General features: G+C 42.5%; 1 protein-coding gene across 2 annotated transcripts; it reads right to left on the reverse strand.

Annotated features, from left to right (window-relative positions):
• Window positions 1-1,226: 1,226 nt before the first annotated feature.
• On the reverse strand, window positions 1,227-17,741 carry TMEM11 (transmembrane protein 11). Of its 2 annotated transcripts, none has more exons than XM_033914114.1 (2): window positions 17,549-17,741; window positions 1,227-2,081 (listed from the first exon to the last, which is right to left on the reverse strand). In XM_033914114.1, exons 1-2 carry the CDS (start codon window positions 17,593-17,595, stop codon window positions 1,565-1,567), a joined length of 564 nt encoding a protein of 187 aa, XP_033770005.1. In that variant the 5' UTR covers window positions 17,596-17,741; the 3' UTR covers window positions 1,227-1,564. The 2 variants fall into 2 exon arrangements, with proteins under 2 accessions (XP_033770005.1, XP_033770007.1); XM_033914116.1 differs by lacking the exon at window positions 17,549-17,741 and adding an exon at window positions 16,961-17,103.
• Window positions 17,742-18,198: the final 457 nt, after the last annotated feature.

Raw genomic sequence — 18,198 nt, forward strand, 5'->3', positions numbered from 1 at the left:
ACGGCAGCATCGCCGGGGGGCAGCGAGCTGGAAATCTAGAACCTATTTGGATTATTGGAGCTCCTTTTAGGGCTGGTTAGAGATCCCGGGTGCACAGGGTGGGGGGGGGAGGGGTTGGAGGGGAGGGTTTCATTTCAAAATTGGATCTGCATGGGAGTTGATATGTTGTGGATTTACTCATGTTTGTTCATTCTTTGCCTGCACCTTTGATTATTGTACATGATGTCCCTATTGTATGGTCATACTCTGTATATTCTCGTATGCATTGATCCTTTAATAAATATATTTTCAAAAAAAAAAAAAAAAAAAGACATTCCAGAAAACTTGGCCAGCTGTTCCAAGAAAACATACATTCAGAGACACTGAAATAGTGAGAAATGCAGAGGCTCAAAAAACTGTACAGTCAACTAGAAATGAAAAAAAAAAAAAAAAAACTGAATCCCAGAACATAATTTTTCCCCCCTCCAGGTGTGCATCAAGCCAGTGATGGTGATATTATTCACAGCAAAAGATTGCTCTGCTCTTACTAAGCAAAGCAAGGAAAAGTGCATGCAGTGAATGACATTTCTAGTGCACTGTTTCAACACTTTTAAGTTGTGATAAAAAGCAAAATAAAGACAGCATTGTATCGCAACAAAATGGGGGACTATTAAAATATATTTACTGACATGTACCTGAAACAGATAACATTTACACTCCTTTTCCAAATTCATGAAAACAGCACAATCGGTAATACTAGACCTAGTTTACAAAGGCTATGCATCTCTCCTGCAACCCAGGATCATTTCTGGGCTCCAAACAGAAGAAATGAATCACGCAGGGTGCCTTGTTTCATGTCTAAGACACCCTACATGGCCCAATATTTGCTCCAGATCAGACCCAAGGAGGAGAGGTGCCCAGAGAAAGGGAAGAAACTGACGAGCAGAACCCATTGCTAAGCTCTTTGTGAATTCTTCAGAGCTCCAGTAAACCGGTGCTGGGCTTATGCGGTACAGCCATGTGAACCTGGCACAGATGGCTCTATTCTGTCACAAGAGATCTAAACTGAACAACTCCCAGCCCTTACGATTTCAGCCATGTGACCCCATGATGGTTTGGATAATGGTTTTCAAGCCTCAACAAGAAAGAATTTAAAGTCAACAAAATGTGCCTTTTCATCTTAGGTTCTCTAAAGAGTACCACAAAAGAAGGTATATTTACCCCCCAAAAAAAACCAAGGATGTTTGGAAATTTCCTCATTTTTAATGGTCATGATGACTTCTGGCTGGTTTTATATAGTACAATGAATAACATAACGTTTTAAAAAAGTTTCAACACACCATTTTTCTTGTGCCAACATTCCATTTTTGCAATAAAACTTCCACCATCTAATACAGGTCTCCGATCACTGCAGAGCAACACCTCAAGTGTATGAAAAGCTGAAAAAAAACTCAGTGCAGCAGTAAGATGAATTATTTTAAAATACCCAATATATCTCTTAACCAAACTCTCCGTCTCCATTGCTTTTCAAAGGAACAAAAGTGTTACTGCTGCTCATACACGCGTCCTTTGCCTCCTCCTGAAATCATACAGCGTAAAGTTCGTAAATCTTCTTGGCACAGTATGCCAGGGCAGCGAGTGCTATTGTGTTATGGAGTCTCTTTCTGTGAACGTCATCCTTTCTCACCAGAACCACGGGTGTCGAAGAAGTAAGCGTGTGTAGAGGCAGCCGGGAAAGTTTATGGGCATCGTACTCCACTTGGTACTTACAGCAGGGATCAAACTGCCAGGATATCCCATAGAGGGCAGAGCAGGCCACACTTAGCATGCCAGCTGGCAAGGATACGTAGTGAAAATACTCTGATGGAAGTGCCAGTGGGGTGAAGAGACAGGCAGTGCCAGATAGGACAGCGGTCTTATGCAGGCAGTTCCCTACAGTGATCCAGCGGGCCGTCTCATCACCAATGCGCGTGGGCTCAATAATTATGTATTTATATTGAGCTTCCAAAGCCTGCTCCAGCTCATATTCAAACTGGTCCTGTGCATTCTCGCCGTTGTAGATTTCATGCACGATGTAACACTCTGTGGAGGACAAGGCCACCCTACAAAATGAAGAGAAAGAGTCAATTGTGTACAACATAAATTTTCAAGTTGTAATTACACTTTCATAGTGGCTGACCTTCAACACGTGTAAAGCCAAGGTTACAGCGTTTTAGCTTAGCAAATGCATCAACTGAGAACACAAAAGCAAGACAATTTAATGCAGCACACGGAATCCATGTGCATCCTGTTAGGACTTAAAATGTATGAACTAGGTAAATAAAAATCAGACCACACAGAGCACTATAGTAGCAGCAGACGGTGCCCCTCAACTAGAGAACGACACGGGGAACATTTACCGCGGTAAACCGTGGCCACCGCAGTAAATCCGCAGTAATGGGGACATGTGCAACTGGTTTACCGCAGGAATGGGGACAAGACCTTTCACCGCCCCGTGGAAGCGGTGAAAAGTCTTGCTCCTGTGAGTTCCCATAGTCTCTTGAGACTACGATGGGAACTCCCCGCAGCCATTTTCTATGAGCGATCTGCATAGGAAAGGAGCGTAGGAAGATCGTCCTTCCCCGAAAGCCCGCTAGACCACCAGGTAAGGTCTGGGATGCCGGGAGGGAGGCAGGGAAGGTCCAGAATTAGCTTTTTTTTTAAAAAATAAATAAATAAAAATTTAAAAATTGCAAATAACCAAATCCGCAGATTCGGAGGGAGAAGTGTACTAATGCAACATATTTCTATAGCAGTACTAAATACACAGTGAAGCTCCAACCAACAGCAGAGCAGCTTTAAAAATACCCAGTGGCACAATGTGATCTGCCCTCCCTGAAATTTCAGCTGAACAATTTCTCTACATGTAAAGGAAACAAATAGGGATTCTAAGTAAGAGTTGGGGGGGGGGGGGATGGAGGGATCCCTGGTACTCATCTGTGGTACTAATATGAACGATTCTGAAATTAGCGGTTTGGGTAATATAGGGGACAGCACATTCTATAAAGACCAGTTTTCCAATAAAAAACCCCGCTTTGAAAAAAGAAAAAAAAAAAGCCACTTTGATTGATTTAGTTATTTACATAGCAGTTACATTCTTTGATCTATGTGGCTAATCTTGAACAGAGCATCATTAAGGATGGTCATTCTCAGCTAACTGCTCTATCCATTGTGAAGAACCTCAAATAGCCATCTAAATTATAAACTAACGAATCAATAAATAAGTATGAACTACAGAGAGAAAAGGCAACTAGCTCTATAATTGTTGACAAATCCTGCCTTTCCCGTAAGAACATAAGCAATGCCTCTGCTGGGTCAGACCTGAGGTCAATCGTGCCCAGCAATCTGCTCACGCGGCGGCCCAACAGGTCCAGGACTTGTGTAGTAATCCTCTATCTATACCCTTCTATCCCCTTTTCCAGCAGGAAATTGTCCAATCCTTTTTTGAACCCCAGTACTGTACTCTGCCCTATTACGCCCTCTGGAAGTGCATTCCAGGTGTCCACCACACACTGGGTAAAGAAGAACTTCCTAGCATTCGTTTTGAATCTGTCCCCTTTCAACTTTTCCGAATGTCCTCTTGTTCTTTTATTTTTTGAAAGTTTGAAGAATCTGTCCCTCTCCACTCTCTCTATGCCCTTCATGATCTTGTAAGTCTCTATCATATCCCCTCTAAGTCTCCTCTTCTCCAGGGAAAAGAGACCCAGTTTCTCCAATCTCTCAGCGTATGAAAGGTTTTCCATACCTTTTATCAGACATGTTGCTCTCCTCTGAACTCTCTCGAGTAACGCCATATCCTTCTTAAGGTACGGCGACCAATATTGGACGCAGTACTCCTGATGCAGACGCACCATCGCCCGATATAACGGCAGGATAACTTCTTTCGTTCTGGTTGTAATACCCTTCTTGATTATGCCTAGCATTCTGTTTGCCTTCTTAGCAGCTACTGCGCACTGTGCTGTTGGCTTCATTGTCATGTCCACCATTACCCACAAGTCCCTTTCTTGGGCACTCTCATTTAATAACAACTCTCCCGTCGTATAGTTGTACCTCGGGTTTCTGTTTCCCACATGTAATACTTTACATTTCTCATTAACAGACCACAGAATACTCAGCATTTCTGAAAGCAGGCAATGCAGTTAATGTATTTCTGTCAAGTACTCTTTCTGATGGTCTCTTTAAATAGTCTGCTAGCAACCATGAAACAGCACTAAACTTACTGCCTTTTAAAACACAGTAAAACCTTGGATTGCAAGTAACTTGGTTTGCAAGTGTTTTGCAAGACAAGCAAAACATTTTATTAAATTTTAACTTAATATACAAGCAATGTCTTGCAATACAAGTACATACAGTATACACGCATCACAACTGGACAGGAATTTTTTTTAGGTCAGTCAATTTCAATTTAACTGCTTTCCATTCTTAACTTCAACCCTTCTGATAAGCACCCATCCATCTTTCATTCCCTCTGTAATTCTCCACCTGAACACTGTGTATAGATGCACCTTTTTGTCCAATTTGTCTTAACTATTTCGTAAGCTCTTTCAAGCAGGGACTGTCTATTCCATGTCTGATGTACAGCGCTGCATATACCTGGTAGCGCTATGAAGTAGTATTAGTAGTAATGTTAAATTACTAACTTATGAACTTATTTCTCATTTTGTACAATAAGCAATCCGAGCTTTAACTGTACCCCTCCGTCAACCTGTAATCAAATGTTAATCCTAGCAGCTTGGCATTTCAACACATACAGTAATAGCAGACAGACTACGTGGTTTATGGAATCATTCAAGAAAGATCTAGGTGTCATCATGGACAGTATGTTGAAATCAATCTGCTTGGCATACAGTAGTGGCCAGAAAAGCAGACAGATGTTAGGAATTATGAGGAAAGGAATAGAAAGTCAAAGACTATTATAATTTCTCTGTATTGCTCCACGGAGTGATTTTACCTAGAGTACTACTCCTCCTATCCATTCAGTCGTGTCCGACCCTTGGATACTCTGTAGGCTAGTCTTCGCCATGCTTCCCTGTTTTCCATGGCTTTTTTCAATTGCTTGATGTTCATTTCCGTGTCATTTCTGATGGTATCCAGCCAACGGGCCTTTGATCTCCCCTGCAAACTGACCATTCTGAGTAGCATCTTCTTTTCTAGTGAATTTGCCCTCATCACATGTCCAAAATAGGTTAGTTTCTGTCTGGTAATCTTGCCTTCCAGGGACTACTCTGGGTTTATATGATCAAGAACATTTTTGTTGGTGATTCTAGCTGACCATGGGATTCGTAGAAGTCTTCTCCAGCACCACAGCTCAAAGGCATCGATTTTTCTTCTATCTGCTTTCGTGAGTGTTCAATGTCTTGCATCCGTATGTTGCAACTAGGAACATAATGGCGTGATCAGTCTTTGTTTGATGGTGATAGACATCCTTGCACTTCCATATTTGGTCCATGCTCAACATGGTTGCACACCCCAGTGCTGACGCTTGATCTGTTGTCAAACCGCCACTGTGATCAATGAGGGACCCAAGGAAAACAAAGCTGTTAACCACTTCTATTTCTTCGTTGCAGAATGTGGACTTTCTTGTTGGCAGTAGTCATGATTTTGGTCTTCTTGATGTTCAGGTAAAGTCCCATCTTCTGTCTTCTTTCAGTTTCAGGATTAACTTCTTGAGGTCCTTCTCACTCTCTGCCAGCATGGCAGTATCATCTGTGTATCTCAGATTGCTGATGGTTCTTCTGCCTGGTTGCCACATCTCCAAAAAAAAAAAAAAAATGGAGGTGGGTTTAGATATGGCAACCATGTGGAAGAACCAACAGCAATCTAAGAAACATATATAGATATACAGTACATAGATATAGATATATCTATATTTATTTATTTATTGTGGAATTAGAAATGGTTCACAGAAGAGTGACCACAATGATTAAGGAGATGAACTCATTATGTGAAGAAAGGCTAAAGAGGTTAACATAACATAAATTTTTATTTATATACCGCAAACGTTTTTCGGTTCTATGCGGTTTACAAATGAGATGGGCTGACCATTTTCAGTGAGCTACAATAGATAGAATATTGGAATCAATGAGTTAAGAATAGCTAGGTCTCTTCAGCCCGGAGAAGAAACTGCGAAGTGGGGACATTACAGAGATCTATAAAATCCATCAATCTAAGATATTTATTGTGGAATTAGAAATGATTAAGGAGATGAACTCATCATGTGAAGAAAGGCTAAAGAGGTTAGGTCTCTTCAGCCCAGAGAAGAAAATGCGAAGTGGGGATATTACAGAGATCTATAAAATCCTGAATGGAACATGTATGTGGTTTCTCACCTATTTTCCCTTCAAAAAGTACAAAAGACTAAGGGACACACCATGAAGTTACATGGTAATACTTTTCAAATAAATAGGAGAAAAGAAATTATTTTTCACTCAACGAATAGTTACGCTATGAACCTTGTCAACGAATAGTTAAGCTATGAACCTTGATCAAAGAATATCTCTCTACAATATCACAAAAACCAGACCCATAAGAACATAAGCATCGCCTCTGCCGAGTCAGACCAGAGGTCCATCGTGCCCAGCAGCCCGCTCCCGCGGAGGCCCTCCTAGTCAAAGATCTGTTAGTGATCTTTTACTTAAAACTTTTTGCCTTGTATAATATCCCTCTAACCATACCCCCTTTCCTTCAGGAATTCGTCCAATCCCGTTTTGAACCCCAAAATTGTACTCTGCTCTACCACCTCCTCTGGAAGCGCGTTCCAGGTGTCCACCACCCTCTGAGTGAAGAAGAACTTCCTAGCATTTGTTCTGAATCTGTCTCCCTTCAATTTCTTCAAGTGCCCTCTTTTTATTGTTGCCCCCACCAGTCTGAAGAATCTGTCCCTCTCTACCTTGTCTATACCCTTATGATCTTGTAAATTTCTATTATGCCCCCTCTAAGTCTCCACTTTTCCAAGGAAAAGAGCCCCAGCCTCTCCAGCCTCTCAGCATATGAAAGGTTTTCCATGCCTTTTATCATTTTTGTTGCTCTTCTCTGAACCCTCTCCAGTATCGCCATATCCTTCTTAAGGTACGCCGACCAGTATTGAGCGCAGTACTCCAGATGTGGGCGCACCATCGCCCGATACAGCGGCAGGATAACTTCCTTGGTTCTGGTAGTGATACCTTTTTTGATAATGCCCAACATTCTGTTCGCCTTCTTGGAGGCCGCTGCACATTGTGCCGCCGGCTTCATTGTTTTATCCACCAAGACCCCCAAGTCCTTTTCAAGGTTGCCTTCCCCCAATACCATCCCCCCCATCGTGTAGTTGTACATCGGATTTCCTTTCCCTATGTGCAAGACCTTACATTTCTCTACATTGAAGCTCATCTGCCATCTATTTGCCCAATCACTCAGCTTGTTCAGATCCCTTTGCAGTTCTTTACATTCCTCAACAGTTCTAACCCTACTGGAGAGTTTCGTGTCATCCGCGAATTTTATAACTTCGCATTTCATCCCTGTTTCCAGGTCATTAATAAATATATTGAACAGCAGCAGTTACAGCACTGACTCCTGCGGGACGCCACTCTTGACCCCTTTCCAGTCAGAGTAGTGGCCCTTTACTCCTACCCTCTGCTTCCTGTCTGCCAGCCAATTTCTGATCCATCTGTGCACATCCCCTTCCACCCCGTGGTTCCACAGTTTCCTTAACCCTTTCAGGACCATAAGGATCGTAGGCCAATTTTTGTGGTTTTGACAACATTTTTTATGGTAAAAAGGGCTTGCAGATGCCAAAAAATTGATTTTTTTTGTGAAATATCATTATTTTTATTTAAAAAAATCACACTTCTGGCTTATGGACAGTGTGGCAAGTGAATCTTCTCGTCGATCTAGCAACGACACTAATGAATGAATGTCGGAACCAGTTTGTTTACATAAAGGCAGTATCATATGGAATCCGTACATATCAAATTTAGAACTGTAGACTATCCCAATCAAAATTTATAGGATTTTAAAGTTATGGGACAAATATGTCCCTTGGTCCTGAAAGGGTTAATAGGCACTCGTGGGGTAGCTTGTCGAAGGCTTTTTGGAAGTCCAGATATATGATGTCTATGGGGTCACCTTTGTCCAATTGTTTGTTATCCCCTCAAAGTGCAGTAGGTTTGTTTGGCATGATCTTCCTTTACAGAAACCATGCTGGCTAGCTCTCATTAGATTACTTCTTTCTATATGCCCATTGATACTGTCCTTGATTAATGATTCGGCCATCTTCCCCAGAACTGAGGTTAAGCTCACTGGTCTGTAGTTCCCCAGGTCGCCTCTGGATCCTTTTTTGAAGATGGGTGTAACATTTGCTATCCTCCAGTCCTCCGGGACTACCCCTGTTTGCAAGGATAGGTTGCATATCTGCTGTAGGAACTCCGCTATTTCATCTCTGAGCTCTTTCAGTGTTCTCGGGTGGATTCCGTCTGAGCCCGGAGACTTGTCAGATTTTAATCTATCTGTTTGAGTACGTCTCCGAGGATTACCTTTCTGAGCGCACTGTCAAGACCCTCATCACCTATTTAATGTATTTTAAACAGGATGGACCCCTTCATTTATTTGTAAATCGCTTTGAAATTATGATATTGCGACTGAATCAAAATTTTAATAAAACTTGAAAACCTAGACTACTGCAACCATTGCTTATCGAATTACGTACAAAATTGCTCTTCTTACTTTCAAATCTTTAAAGTCCAATGAGCCGGCATTTATTAATAGACTCCTGATTCCATATGAGCCTTCTAGAACTCTTAAGATCTGCTTCAGAACATACTCTTATATCCCCTCATTAAAAATTATTGGGACATGCCACACTTTCATTTTTTTTCAATTACAGCTGCTACTATTTGGAATTCCCTTCCATTACATATTAGAGCAGAAAAAATCTAGATAAATATAAGGGCAATTTCAAATGGTTTTTCTTTAAAGATGCTTATGAGTGAGTCACCATTTGGATATTTTATCACTTTTTAACTTACCTACCTCCCCTCCTTGATGTTATATCTTTTTTTGTTCTCTTTTCTTTAATTAATGGAGTTCTCCCCCTTTCCTCTTGGTTTTATATCCCATACCCATATGTAAATGGTTTTATACTAATTCATGTTTGTTTTAATATTAATGCCCCCATTTATTTTAAGGTACAACACTTTGAATTCTATGTTTAGCGTTCAATCAAAATTTTAATAAACTATGAAACCTGCTTCTCACTCGCCTTCCGTTAAACCATTTCTTTCCCTTTCAATCTGTTCGGAATTCTGCTGCATGTCTCATATTCCGATAGTCACTGTGCCCACATTACCCCTCTCTTCAAGTCATTTAATTGGCTCCCTATCTGTTTCTGAATACAGTTCAAACTCCTCTTACTGACCTACAAGTGCAGGTCCTCAGTATCTCTCTTCTCTCCCCACACTGCCCTTTGGGCACTCCGCTCATCAGATAAGTCTCTACATCTAGCTCCAGACACCATAACATAACATCATATTTCTATACCTTTCTGTACCATATGCCTGGAACAAACTACCCGACTCGATACGTCAGGCTCTGTCTCTGGCAGTATTCAAATCCAGACTCAAAGTCCAGTTCTTCGAAGCTGCTTTCAATTCCAAACTCCAACCCAACTTCTAAGCACCAATATCTGTTATTATTTTCTCTGTAATTCCCCACCTGAGCAGTGTATTGATGCACCTTCTTGTCCCGTTTGTAAGCTCTTTTGAGCAAGGACCGTCTCTTCTGTGTTTTGATGTACAGAACTATGTATGTCCAGTAGTGCTACAGAACTGATCAGTAGTAGAAGAATGAAATGTTGCAACTCTTTTGCTGCGAGTGCCTCTCTGCCTGTTGATGTAGGCCAACAGCACACAGACTAGCTTCCCCCCAATCAACTTCTGAAAGGTGAACAGGGCCAGCCGTATTGCCCTCAACTCCAGATGATTTATGGGCCACATTGCCTCTGTCCTGCTCCATTTCCCCTGAGACGCGAGATAGCAACAATGAGCTCCCCAGCTCAGAAAACTGGCATCAATTATCACCACCTTCCATGACAGCGACTTTAAGGGTATCCCATGACTGAGATTGGCTGGGATGAGTTGGCCAACAGAGTTGGCCACTGTAGTCCTGAGATACCAGGAACCAGCAAGAGAGAACTGACCGCTACAATGGTCTTACGTGAGTATGCTCCCACGGGACTACCTCCAGGGATGCTGCCATGGAACCAAGAACTTGGACATAATCCCTGGCACACGACTGCAGATCTCTCAATTACAGACGGACCTGAGACAGAAGTTTGATCTTTCTGGCCATATTGGACACCGCCCAATGGTGAAGCCATGGGGAATGATGAGCCATGACGGCCAAAGCCATTTTTCATAGCAGATGCATATACCAGATCAAACAGGGAATCCACCAAATAGGCAAGCCCCAACTCCATGTTTGGAAAAGGAGGCAGCTGAGAGGATTCTAATTCCTCCAGAGAATCCACCACTTTTTGTACCCAACCAAAGTACACACTCACAGTGTAAAAACTACAGATTGCAACCTATAGAGATAAAGCTGTGACCTCGAAGGAAAGCTTCAGGGTGGACTTTAGCTTCCTATCGTGAACATCTTGCAAGGCAATGCCACCCTCCACAAGGAGAGTAGTCTTCTTGATGACAGCAGCTACCAGTGCATCCACATTAGGCTAGTGTAGCTTCTCCAGCTCCTCGGAGGAGAGAGAATATAGCTGGATCATGGCCCTAGCCACCTTGAGACTGGAGTCTGGCGTATACCACTGCACTGAAATCAATATGCATGAATTCAGAATTTAATTATCAATCTGTATTTAGTATTATTTTTAAACAGTCATGATAAAATTGTAACTTCATCAAGTGTCCCCTAGTCTTTGTAATTTTTGACAGTGAAAAATCGATTCACTTGTACCCATTCTACTCCACTCAGGATTTTGTAGACTTTAATCATATCTCACCTCAGCCTTCTTGTTTCCAAGTTGAAGAGCCCTAACCTTTTTAGTGTTTCCTCATGAGAAGAGTTCCATCTCCTTCATCATCTTGGTCGTTCTTCTTTGAACCTTTTTTAGTGCTCTTGAGATAAGGAGATTAGAATTTAATGCAATACTCCAGGTGAGGTAGCACCATGGAGCGATATAGGGGCATAATAACATTTTTAGTCTTCTTAACCATCCCTGTATTAATAATTCCTAGCATCCTGTTTGCTTTTATGGCCGCCGCCAAACATTGGGCAGGTTTCATCGTATTGTCTACGATGACACTCGGATCCTTTTCTTGGGCACTAACCCCCAAGGTGGACCCTAGCATCTGGTAACTGTGCATCTCAATGTGCATCACTTTGCATTTGTTCACATTGAATTTCATCTGCCACTTGGATGCCCAGTCTTCCAATTTCCAAAGGTCTGCCTGCAATTTTTCACAATCTGCATGCATTTTAACAACTTTGAACAGCTTAGTGTCATCTGTAAATTTATCACCTCACTCGTCATTCCAATTTCCAGATCATTTATAAATAAGTTAAATAGCACCGGTCCCAGTATAGATCCTTGCGGCACGCCACTGTTTACTCTCTTCCATTGAGAAAAATTACCATCTAACCCAGTGGTCTCAAACCCGCAGCCTGGGGGCCACATGCGGCCCGTTAGGTACTATTTTGAGGCCCTTGGTATGTTAATCATAATCACAAAAGTAAAATAAAACAGTTTCTTGATCATGTGTCTCTTTAGCTATAAATAACAATATTATTATCAAGACTTAGCCAAAATGAAAGATTTATAAACTATAAAGAGTTTTACCTCATGCAAAATTGTCATTTCTTTAATAAGACATTAACTATTTTTTTCTGAGGCCCTCCAAGTACCCACAAATGCAAAATGTGGCCCTGCAAAGGGTTTGAGTTTGAGACCACTGATTTAACCCTTCCCTGTTTTTTATCCGATAACTAATTCCTAATCCACAAATGAACTTTGCCACTTATCCCATGACTCTAATTTTCTCAGGAGCCTCTCATGAGGAACTTTATCAAAAGCTGTCTGAAAATCTAGATAAACTACATCAACCGGCTCACCTTTATCCACATGTTTATTCACACCTTCAAAGTCAAGCAAATTGGTGAGGCAAAATCTCCCTCGGCTGAACCCATTCTGACGCTAATGTCTCATTAAATCATGTTTGTCTATGTTTCCACAATTTTATTTTTTATAATTATTTCCATCATTTTGCCCAGCACTGAAGTCAGGCTTACTGGTCTGTAATTTCCTGATCTCCCCTGGAACCCTTTTTAAAAATCAGCTAACATTGGCTACTCTCCAATTTTCAGGTACTACAGACAATTTTAGCAACAGGTTACAGATAACTAATAGCAGGTCAGCAATTTCTTGTTTGAGTTCTTTTTGTATCCTGGGAGGTATACCATCCAGTCCAGGCGATTTATTACTTTTTAATTTGTCAATTTGGCTTAGTACATCTTCCAGATTCATTGAGATTTCTTTCAGTTCCTCTGCATCATCACCCTTAAAAACCATTTCCAATTCAGGTAGTCCTCTGGTTTTCAAGCAAATCTCTTATACATTACATTACATTACATTAGTGATTTCTATTCCGCTTGTACCTTGTCATTGTGCATATCCTGAAAAACCAAAAGGGTGTGTCCAAAGGACTGGGTTGAAAATCCCTGCAACAGGTAAAGAGACCACACATAGCTGCTAGCACTGACAGACTAATATTTACTAAGGCATAAGCATTGAGGACAAAAGTCCATATTAACAGATCCAAGAGAACTGCCCTCCAAAGCTTCTGCCCCAGTAAAGGGTTTATTGTTTATGGAAAGCTTCTATACTGCTACTAATGACTGGGGGAGTCAATTTGGAGCAGGTTGATAATTATATTCTTCTAATGCAAATGTAACAAGAAAGTCTTGCCCACTGATGTGATAAGTTAATCATAAGCAAATTTGAAGAAGGCAGAACTTGTGCACTGATCAGTGTAGACATAGAACATAAGAATAGCCTTTCTAGGGCAGATCAATCAAGCCCAGTAGCCCGTTCTCACCAGGTCAATGGTACCTGGCCAAAACCCAAAGAGTAGCAACATTCCATGCTACCAATCCAGGACGCTGAAGCACCATCTTGATTTAGGATTACACACGCTTGATTTTCCCCTTATGACTGCTTTGCCTGCATCCAGCGTTTGCTCCTGAGGAAGGGGATTATATACCTGAAACGGAGCTCTGCTGAGCAAGGATTTTTTTTATATTTAACAGTTCCTTATCGATGTTACGTACAGATAAGTACAGACTGTTGTGCTTTTCTCTTTTATGGAAAGTTTTTTCAAATGATTTTGAAATAGCGGATGCTAGGGGAACTTATAAGAATTTTTCAGATTCTGTATTTAAATGTTTGATCTCATCGGAGGTTTTGTTTAATTGATTATTGCACATTGGGTGTGAATATGGTGCTGATTTCTAAACAAATTAAGTTTTATAACCCACACATACATATAAAAAATTTTTTTAAAAAGTATATAAAAACAAACAAACATATTTGAGCACTTTTTGCACTGAATATTTTACACATTTGTTTTAAGTCCAGGGATGTTTCATGCTCGAATACCCTGCTGGGTAACAATTGCTCACGACTCTCATTACAGGCTTGTCCTGACAAGAGGAGTGAATACTGAGGACTTTCACAACTTCTAAACGTAAACTTAATTTTTTATAAATTATTTGGAGCAGTAGTTCAGTGCTTCATGCAATAGTGCTTTTTTGAGATCATTGCGACCTTCCAAGTGACAGTTTCTATTACAAGAAGTTTTTTTTGTCTTGTTAGTTTATCATATTCTTCTTTTTTGGGGTTATTCTATTTAAACCAATCCAGGGCAAGCAGTGGCTTCTCAATAGGACTATAGGTGGAACCACCAGTTCATGCTGCTTTTGGTTGCCACTGTCCAAGGGAGTCTCTCTGAGGCAACCAGTGAGACAACGCATACTGGAGGGGGCGCATGTGTGCCTTCGCCCAGGGTACCACCTCTTATCATGGACATTGACTAAAAGATCTGAAGGTAATGTCATGCAGAAGGTGCTGGCTTGGCCAACAGATTTATAATTTGACCATGAAGCTTCTGTTGCGTGTTTCTGGAAGAAAGACTGCCGTACCCACAGATATTCCAGGTATTATGCAGAAACTAGGTGGCTCTTTTGAAAGTTCACAATCCAGCCCAGACTCTGTAATATCTTCATAACTGCCACTATGGCCTTTTTCTCCTTTTCAGGACAGGGCTCCAATAAGCCAATCGTCCAAGTACAGATATACTTGCCACCCACTCTCTGTAGATGAGCAGCCACTACCACCATAGCTTGGTGAAAGTTTGGGGCACCACTGCCAGCCCAAAGGGCTGCGACACACAACACAGAGAAGGGGGAAAAGACAAAGTTGCTGCCGCACCCTGAGCACACCAAAGGATGGCTATTGATGCAACAGCCTGCACTCAAGCTCCTGACCAAGACAAGGAAGCGAGCAAATGCTGAGGGCCCGGAACCCTGAGCCCCTCAAATCTTCAGCAGGCTGGCTGTAAAGGTCCCCAAGGGATACACTTGCCAGTTGCAGACTTATACATCTGCTCCTCTCTAAGCAAGCAGAGCAGTCTCTTTACACTGGGATCTCCGACACTACACAAAAATTCGTGATCCGAAAAACTGAAAAAAAAAACAAAAAACTCCACAAAATAATAAAAAATAAACAGAGCAGATCAGAGAGACATCTTCATGCTTGCTTGCAGAAGGAAGAACTGAAGGACTATGGAGGCCGAGGAGTTGAAAAGCTGCAATTGACATCTTTGCAGTATACTCATGAGCACAGAGGGATAACCTTATTGTTCAGCAAACCATCCCCTATTGCAGGGGTAGGCAATTCCAGTCCTCGAGAGCCAAAGCCAGGTCAGGTTTTCAGGATATTCACAATGAATATGTATGAGATGGATTTGCATGCACTGCCTCCTAGAGATGCAAATTTATCTCATGCATATTTATTGTGGATATCCTGAAAACCTGACCTGGCTCCAGCTCTCGAGGACCGGAATTGCCTATCCCTGCCCCATTGCATTGGAATGGATAATAGCCTCATTACTATTCCTTTTAAAACTACTATTTATCATTTCTTTAGTACTACTAGACATACAGCGCTGTACATCAAAACATAAAAAAGACAGTCCCTTATCCAAAGAGTTTACAATCTAGTCAAGACAGACAAACTGGACAAGAAGGTACATTGTTACATAGTGCTAAGGTGGGGGAATAACATAGGGAATAGGACAGATATTGGTGCTTAATAGATGGGTTGGAGTTTGGAATTGAAAACAGCTTCAAAGAAATGAGCTTTGAGTCTGGATTTGAACACTGTCGGAGATGGAGTTTGACGTACCGAGTCAGTCAGTTTGTTCCAGGCATATGATGCAGAAAGTAGAAGGGAAGAGGTAAGGAGGGTACAGATAAGAGTCTTAACTAATTAGCAGAGTGCCTGGGATGGGGCAGAAGAGAGACTGAGGAGCTGCACATGCAGTATCCAAAAAAAGAAAGGAAAAATACCACCACCTAGGAAATACAATGTCAAAAGAAAGAGTGGGGAAGGGACATAAGTCAACCAACTATGAGAGTCAACAATTTATTGAAAAATATAACATAGCATATACACAAAAATTGACACGTGTAACATATATGAAATATATATATATAATAGATAGGCATATGACAGTCTTTAAATCTTCTGTTTCCTGGACCCCAACATGGTCCGTGTTTCGGCTAACACAGCCTTCCTCAGGGGTATATTTAAAAAAGCCTCTGAAACAGTGTGTCCGTGCCTGTCTCACATATATAAACCAAACAAAGATTTGCTGCCAAAGATCTATCTATCTAGACTGTCTTATGCCTCACTATAGATATCTGTTACATGTGTTAATTTTTGTGTATATGCTGTGTGTTATATTTTTCAATAAATTGTTGACTCTCATAGTTGGTTTACTTGTGTCCCTTCCCCACTCTTCTTTTGATGCTGCACATGCTGTACATCAATATCCTACATGCTGATTCACATAGGATGATCTGTATGAAATATTTTACTCTCAGATCCAGCACAGAAGACTACCACAACATGCAAGTTACAGCCCATTGCAAAAATGCCATCTTTTCTGCCAGTGCTGGAGCAGGGACTGGCTCAGGCACTAACAAGAAAGCTAACACCCACCACCGACTGTGCAAAAACCTCATCCTTCCTTGGCTGAAGTAGATACTTGTACCAACTATATAAAACCCCCACAAGACCAGTGTTTGTCAACTCGGTCCTGGAGTACCCTCTTGCAAGTTAGGTTTTAAGGAACTCCACAATGAATATGCACAAACTTGATTTGCATACAGTGCCTTTATCATATACAAATTTCTTTCATGCATATTCATTGTGGACATCTTGAAAACCTGACTGGCAAGGAAGTACTCAGGAAATAGTCGAGAAACACTACATTAGAGCAGTGGTCCCCCAAATCTGTTCTGGAGGACCACCAGGCCAATCAGGTTTTCAGGCTAGCCCTAATATGCATGAAGCAGATTTGCATGCCTATCACTTCCATTATATGCAAATCTCTCTCATGCATATTCATTAGGGCTAGCCTGAAAACCCAATTGGCCTGGTGGTCCTCCAGGACAGGGTTGGGGACCACCGAACTAGAGTACCAGGGAAAGGTTTTGCAGTGTGGGTAGGGGGCAGGGTGGATCTTCATGTTAGGTTGGAGAGGGAGGGCGGTCACGAGACTAGCAGAGAAAAATTTTTAAGAAGGGGGAAGGGGCAGCGAATAGAAAAAGGTATCCAGGGTAGGTTGGGGGAAGAGAAAAACTCATTCTTCTCAATCAACTGTTCCTTCTACAGTACCTCAAAGCTGACAAAAACATTTTCTTGCATTAGCCAAATCTTTTTTTTTCTTCCATGGCCATAAAATGGTTGTTAGCAGTTGTATTTACATTCGCTTCAATGCAGTGTGCAATCAGGTTTAAAAAAGAGAACAAAAAACCCCAAACAACAATGTGAAATGTGTGGTAACCCCATTAGTCCCTTGTACCATTTCACCTATTAACATCATGCAACAAAAACCCCCGGCCCGAGCGACCCCTCGCGCTGGTGGCCAAACCGTGGCGGATCCGGTTCGAGCCTTCATTCGCACCCGGTCACCACCACGTCCTCTGCGGGGGTCACCTAGTCCTTCCAGGGCCAGGATCCACGCCTTCCCGCCTCAGGCCAGGCCAGGCCCGGCTTCCACCAGCCGCCCCCCACCCCCGGGGGGAGGGGCGCTCGGGGCCGGCGTCTCCCAGGCCGAGCTGCCGCTGGACCTTCCCTCCCCCCCTCACTCCCCGAGGTCAGGGAGGCTGTCGCTCCGAGCCACGCTCGCCCCGGGGGGGAGGCTCCGGAGGGCGGCCTCCCGCTCCTCGACCCGTCGGGCGGACGAGCAGGCCGCAGACTAACCGCTCTCTGCCGGTCGGGCCAGCGCGCTTCCTTCCCCAGGCGGCCATCTTGGAGCCTCCGCTCGCTGCTGCTTTCTCCCCGGAGGCGAGCTCGCGAGCGGGAGGGGCTGACGGGAAATGTAGTGCGCCGAGAGAGGGAGGTCCGCCGGCGAGAGTGGGGGAGCGCCCTCTGGCGCACTACCCGTCCCGCCGCGCACGGCTGCCGCGCGCGAGCGTGCCGGGAAGCGTAGTGCGCCGCCAGCCGCGCGCGCTACCCCTCCCGTCAGCTCCCATCGCGCAGGGCATGGTGGGAAAGGTAGTTCAAACGCGTGTTGGGGCCTCTTCCAAGGCGTTTAATAATGCGAAAGAATTTTTTTTTTTTTTTTTTGGGGGGGGGGTCTAAACACAGTACAAATTGCCCCTCCCTGGACACAAGAAAGAAGCTGGCCTCTTGTTCAAGGGCTAAGTTTTTCTTATTTAAACAAATGTACTACTACTTATTATTTCTGTAGTGCCATATTAGTAATACAGTTCTCGAGCCCAAATCTATTAATATATTAATTCACTCTCTTATCATAGCTAGACTCGACTATTGTAATTCTCTTTTCATCAGTATTACACAAAAGGAAAACAGACGCCTCCAAATAATACAAAACACGGCCGTTAAACTCA

This window comes from Geotrypetes seraphini, chromosome 11 (assembly GCF_902459505.1).
Source record: "Geotrypetes seraphini chromosome 11, aGeoSer1.1, whole genome shotgun sequence".
NCBI lineage: Eukaryota > Metazoa > Chordata > Amphibia > Gymnophiona > Dermophiidae > Geotrypetes > Geotrypetes seraphini.

Bases quoted from the DNA above. Each gene is read 5' to 3' on its own strand.
- TMEM11 (XM_033914114.1), bottom strand. From the start codon at position 17,595: ATGGCCGCCTGGGGAAGGAAGCGCGCTGGCCCGACCGGCAGAGAGCG. The intron at 2,082-17,548 runs GTTAGTCTGCGG...TTCATTTTGTAG, and splicing joins GGCCCGACCGGCAGAGAGCG to GGTGGCCTTGTCCTCCACAG.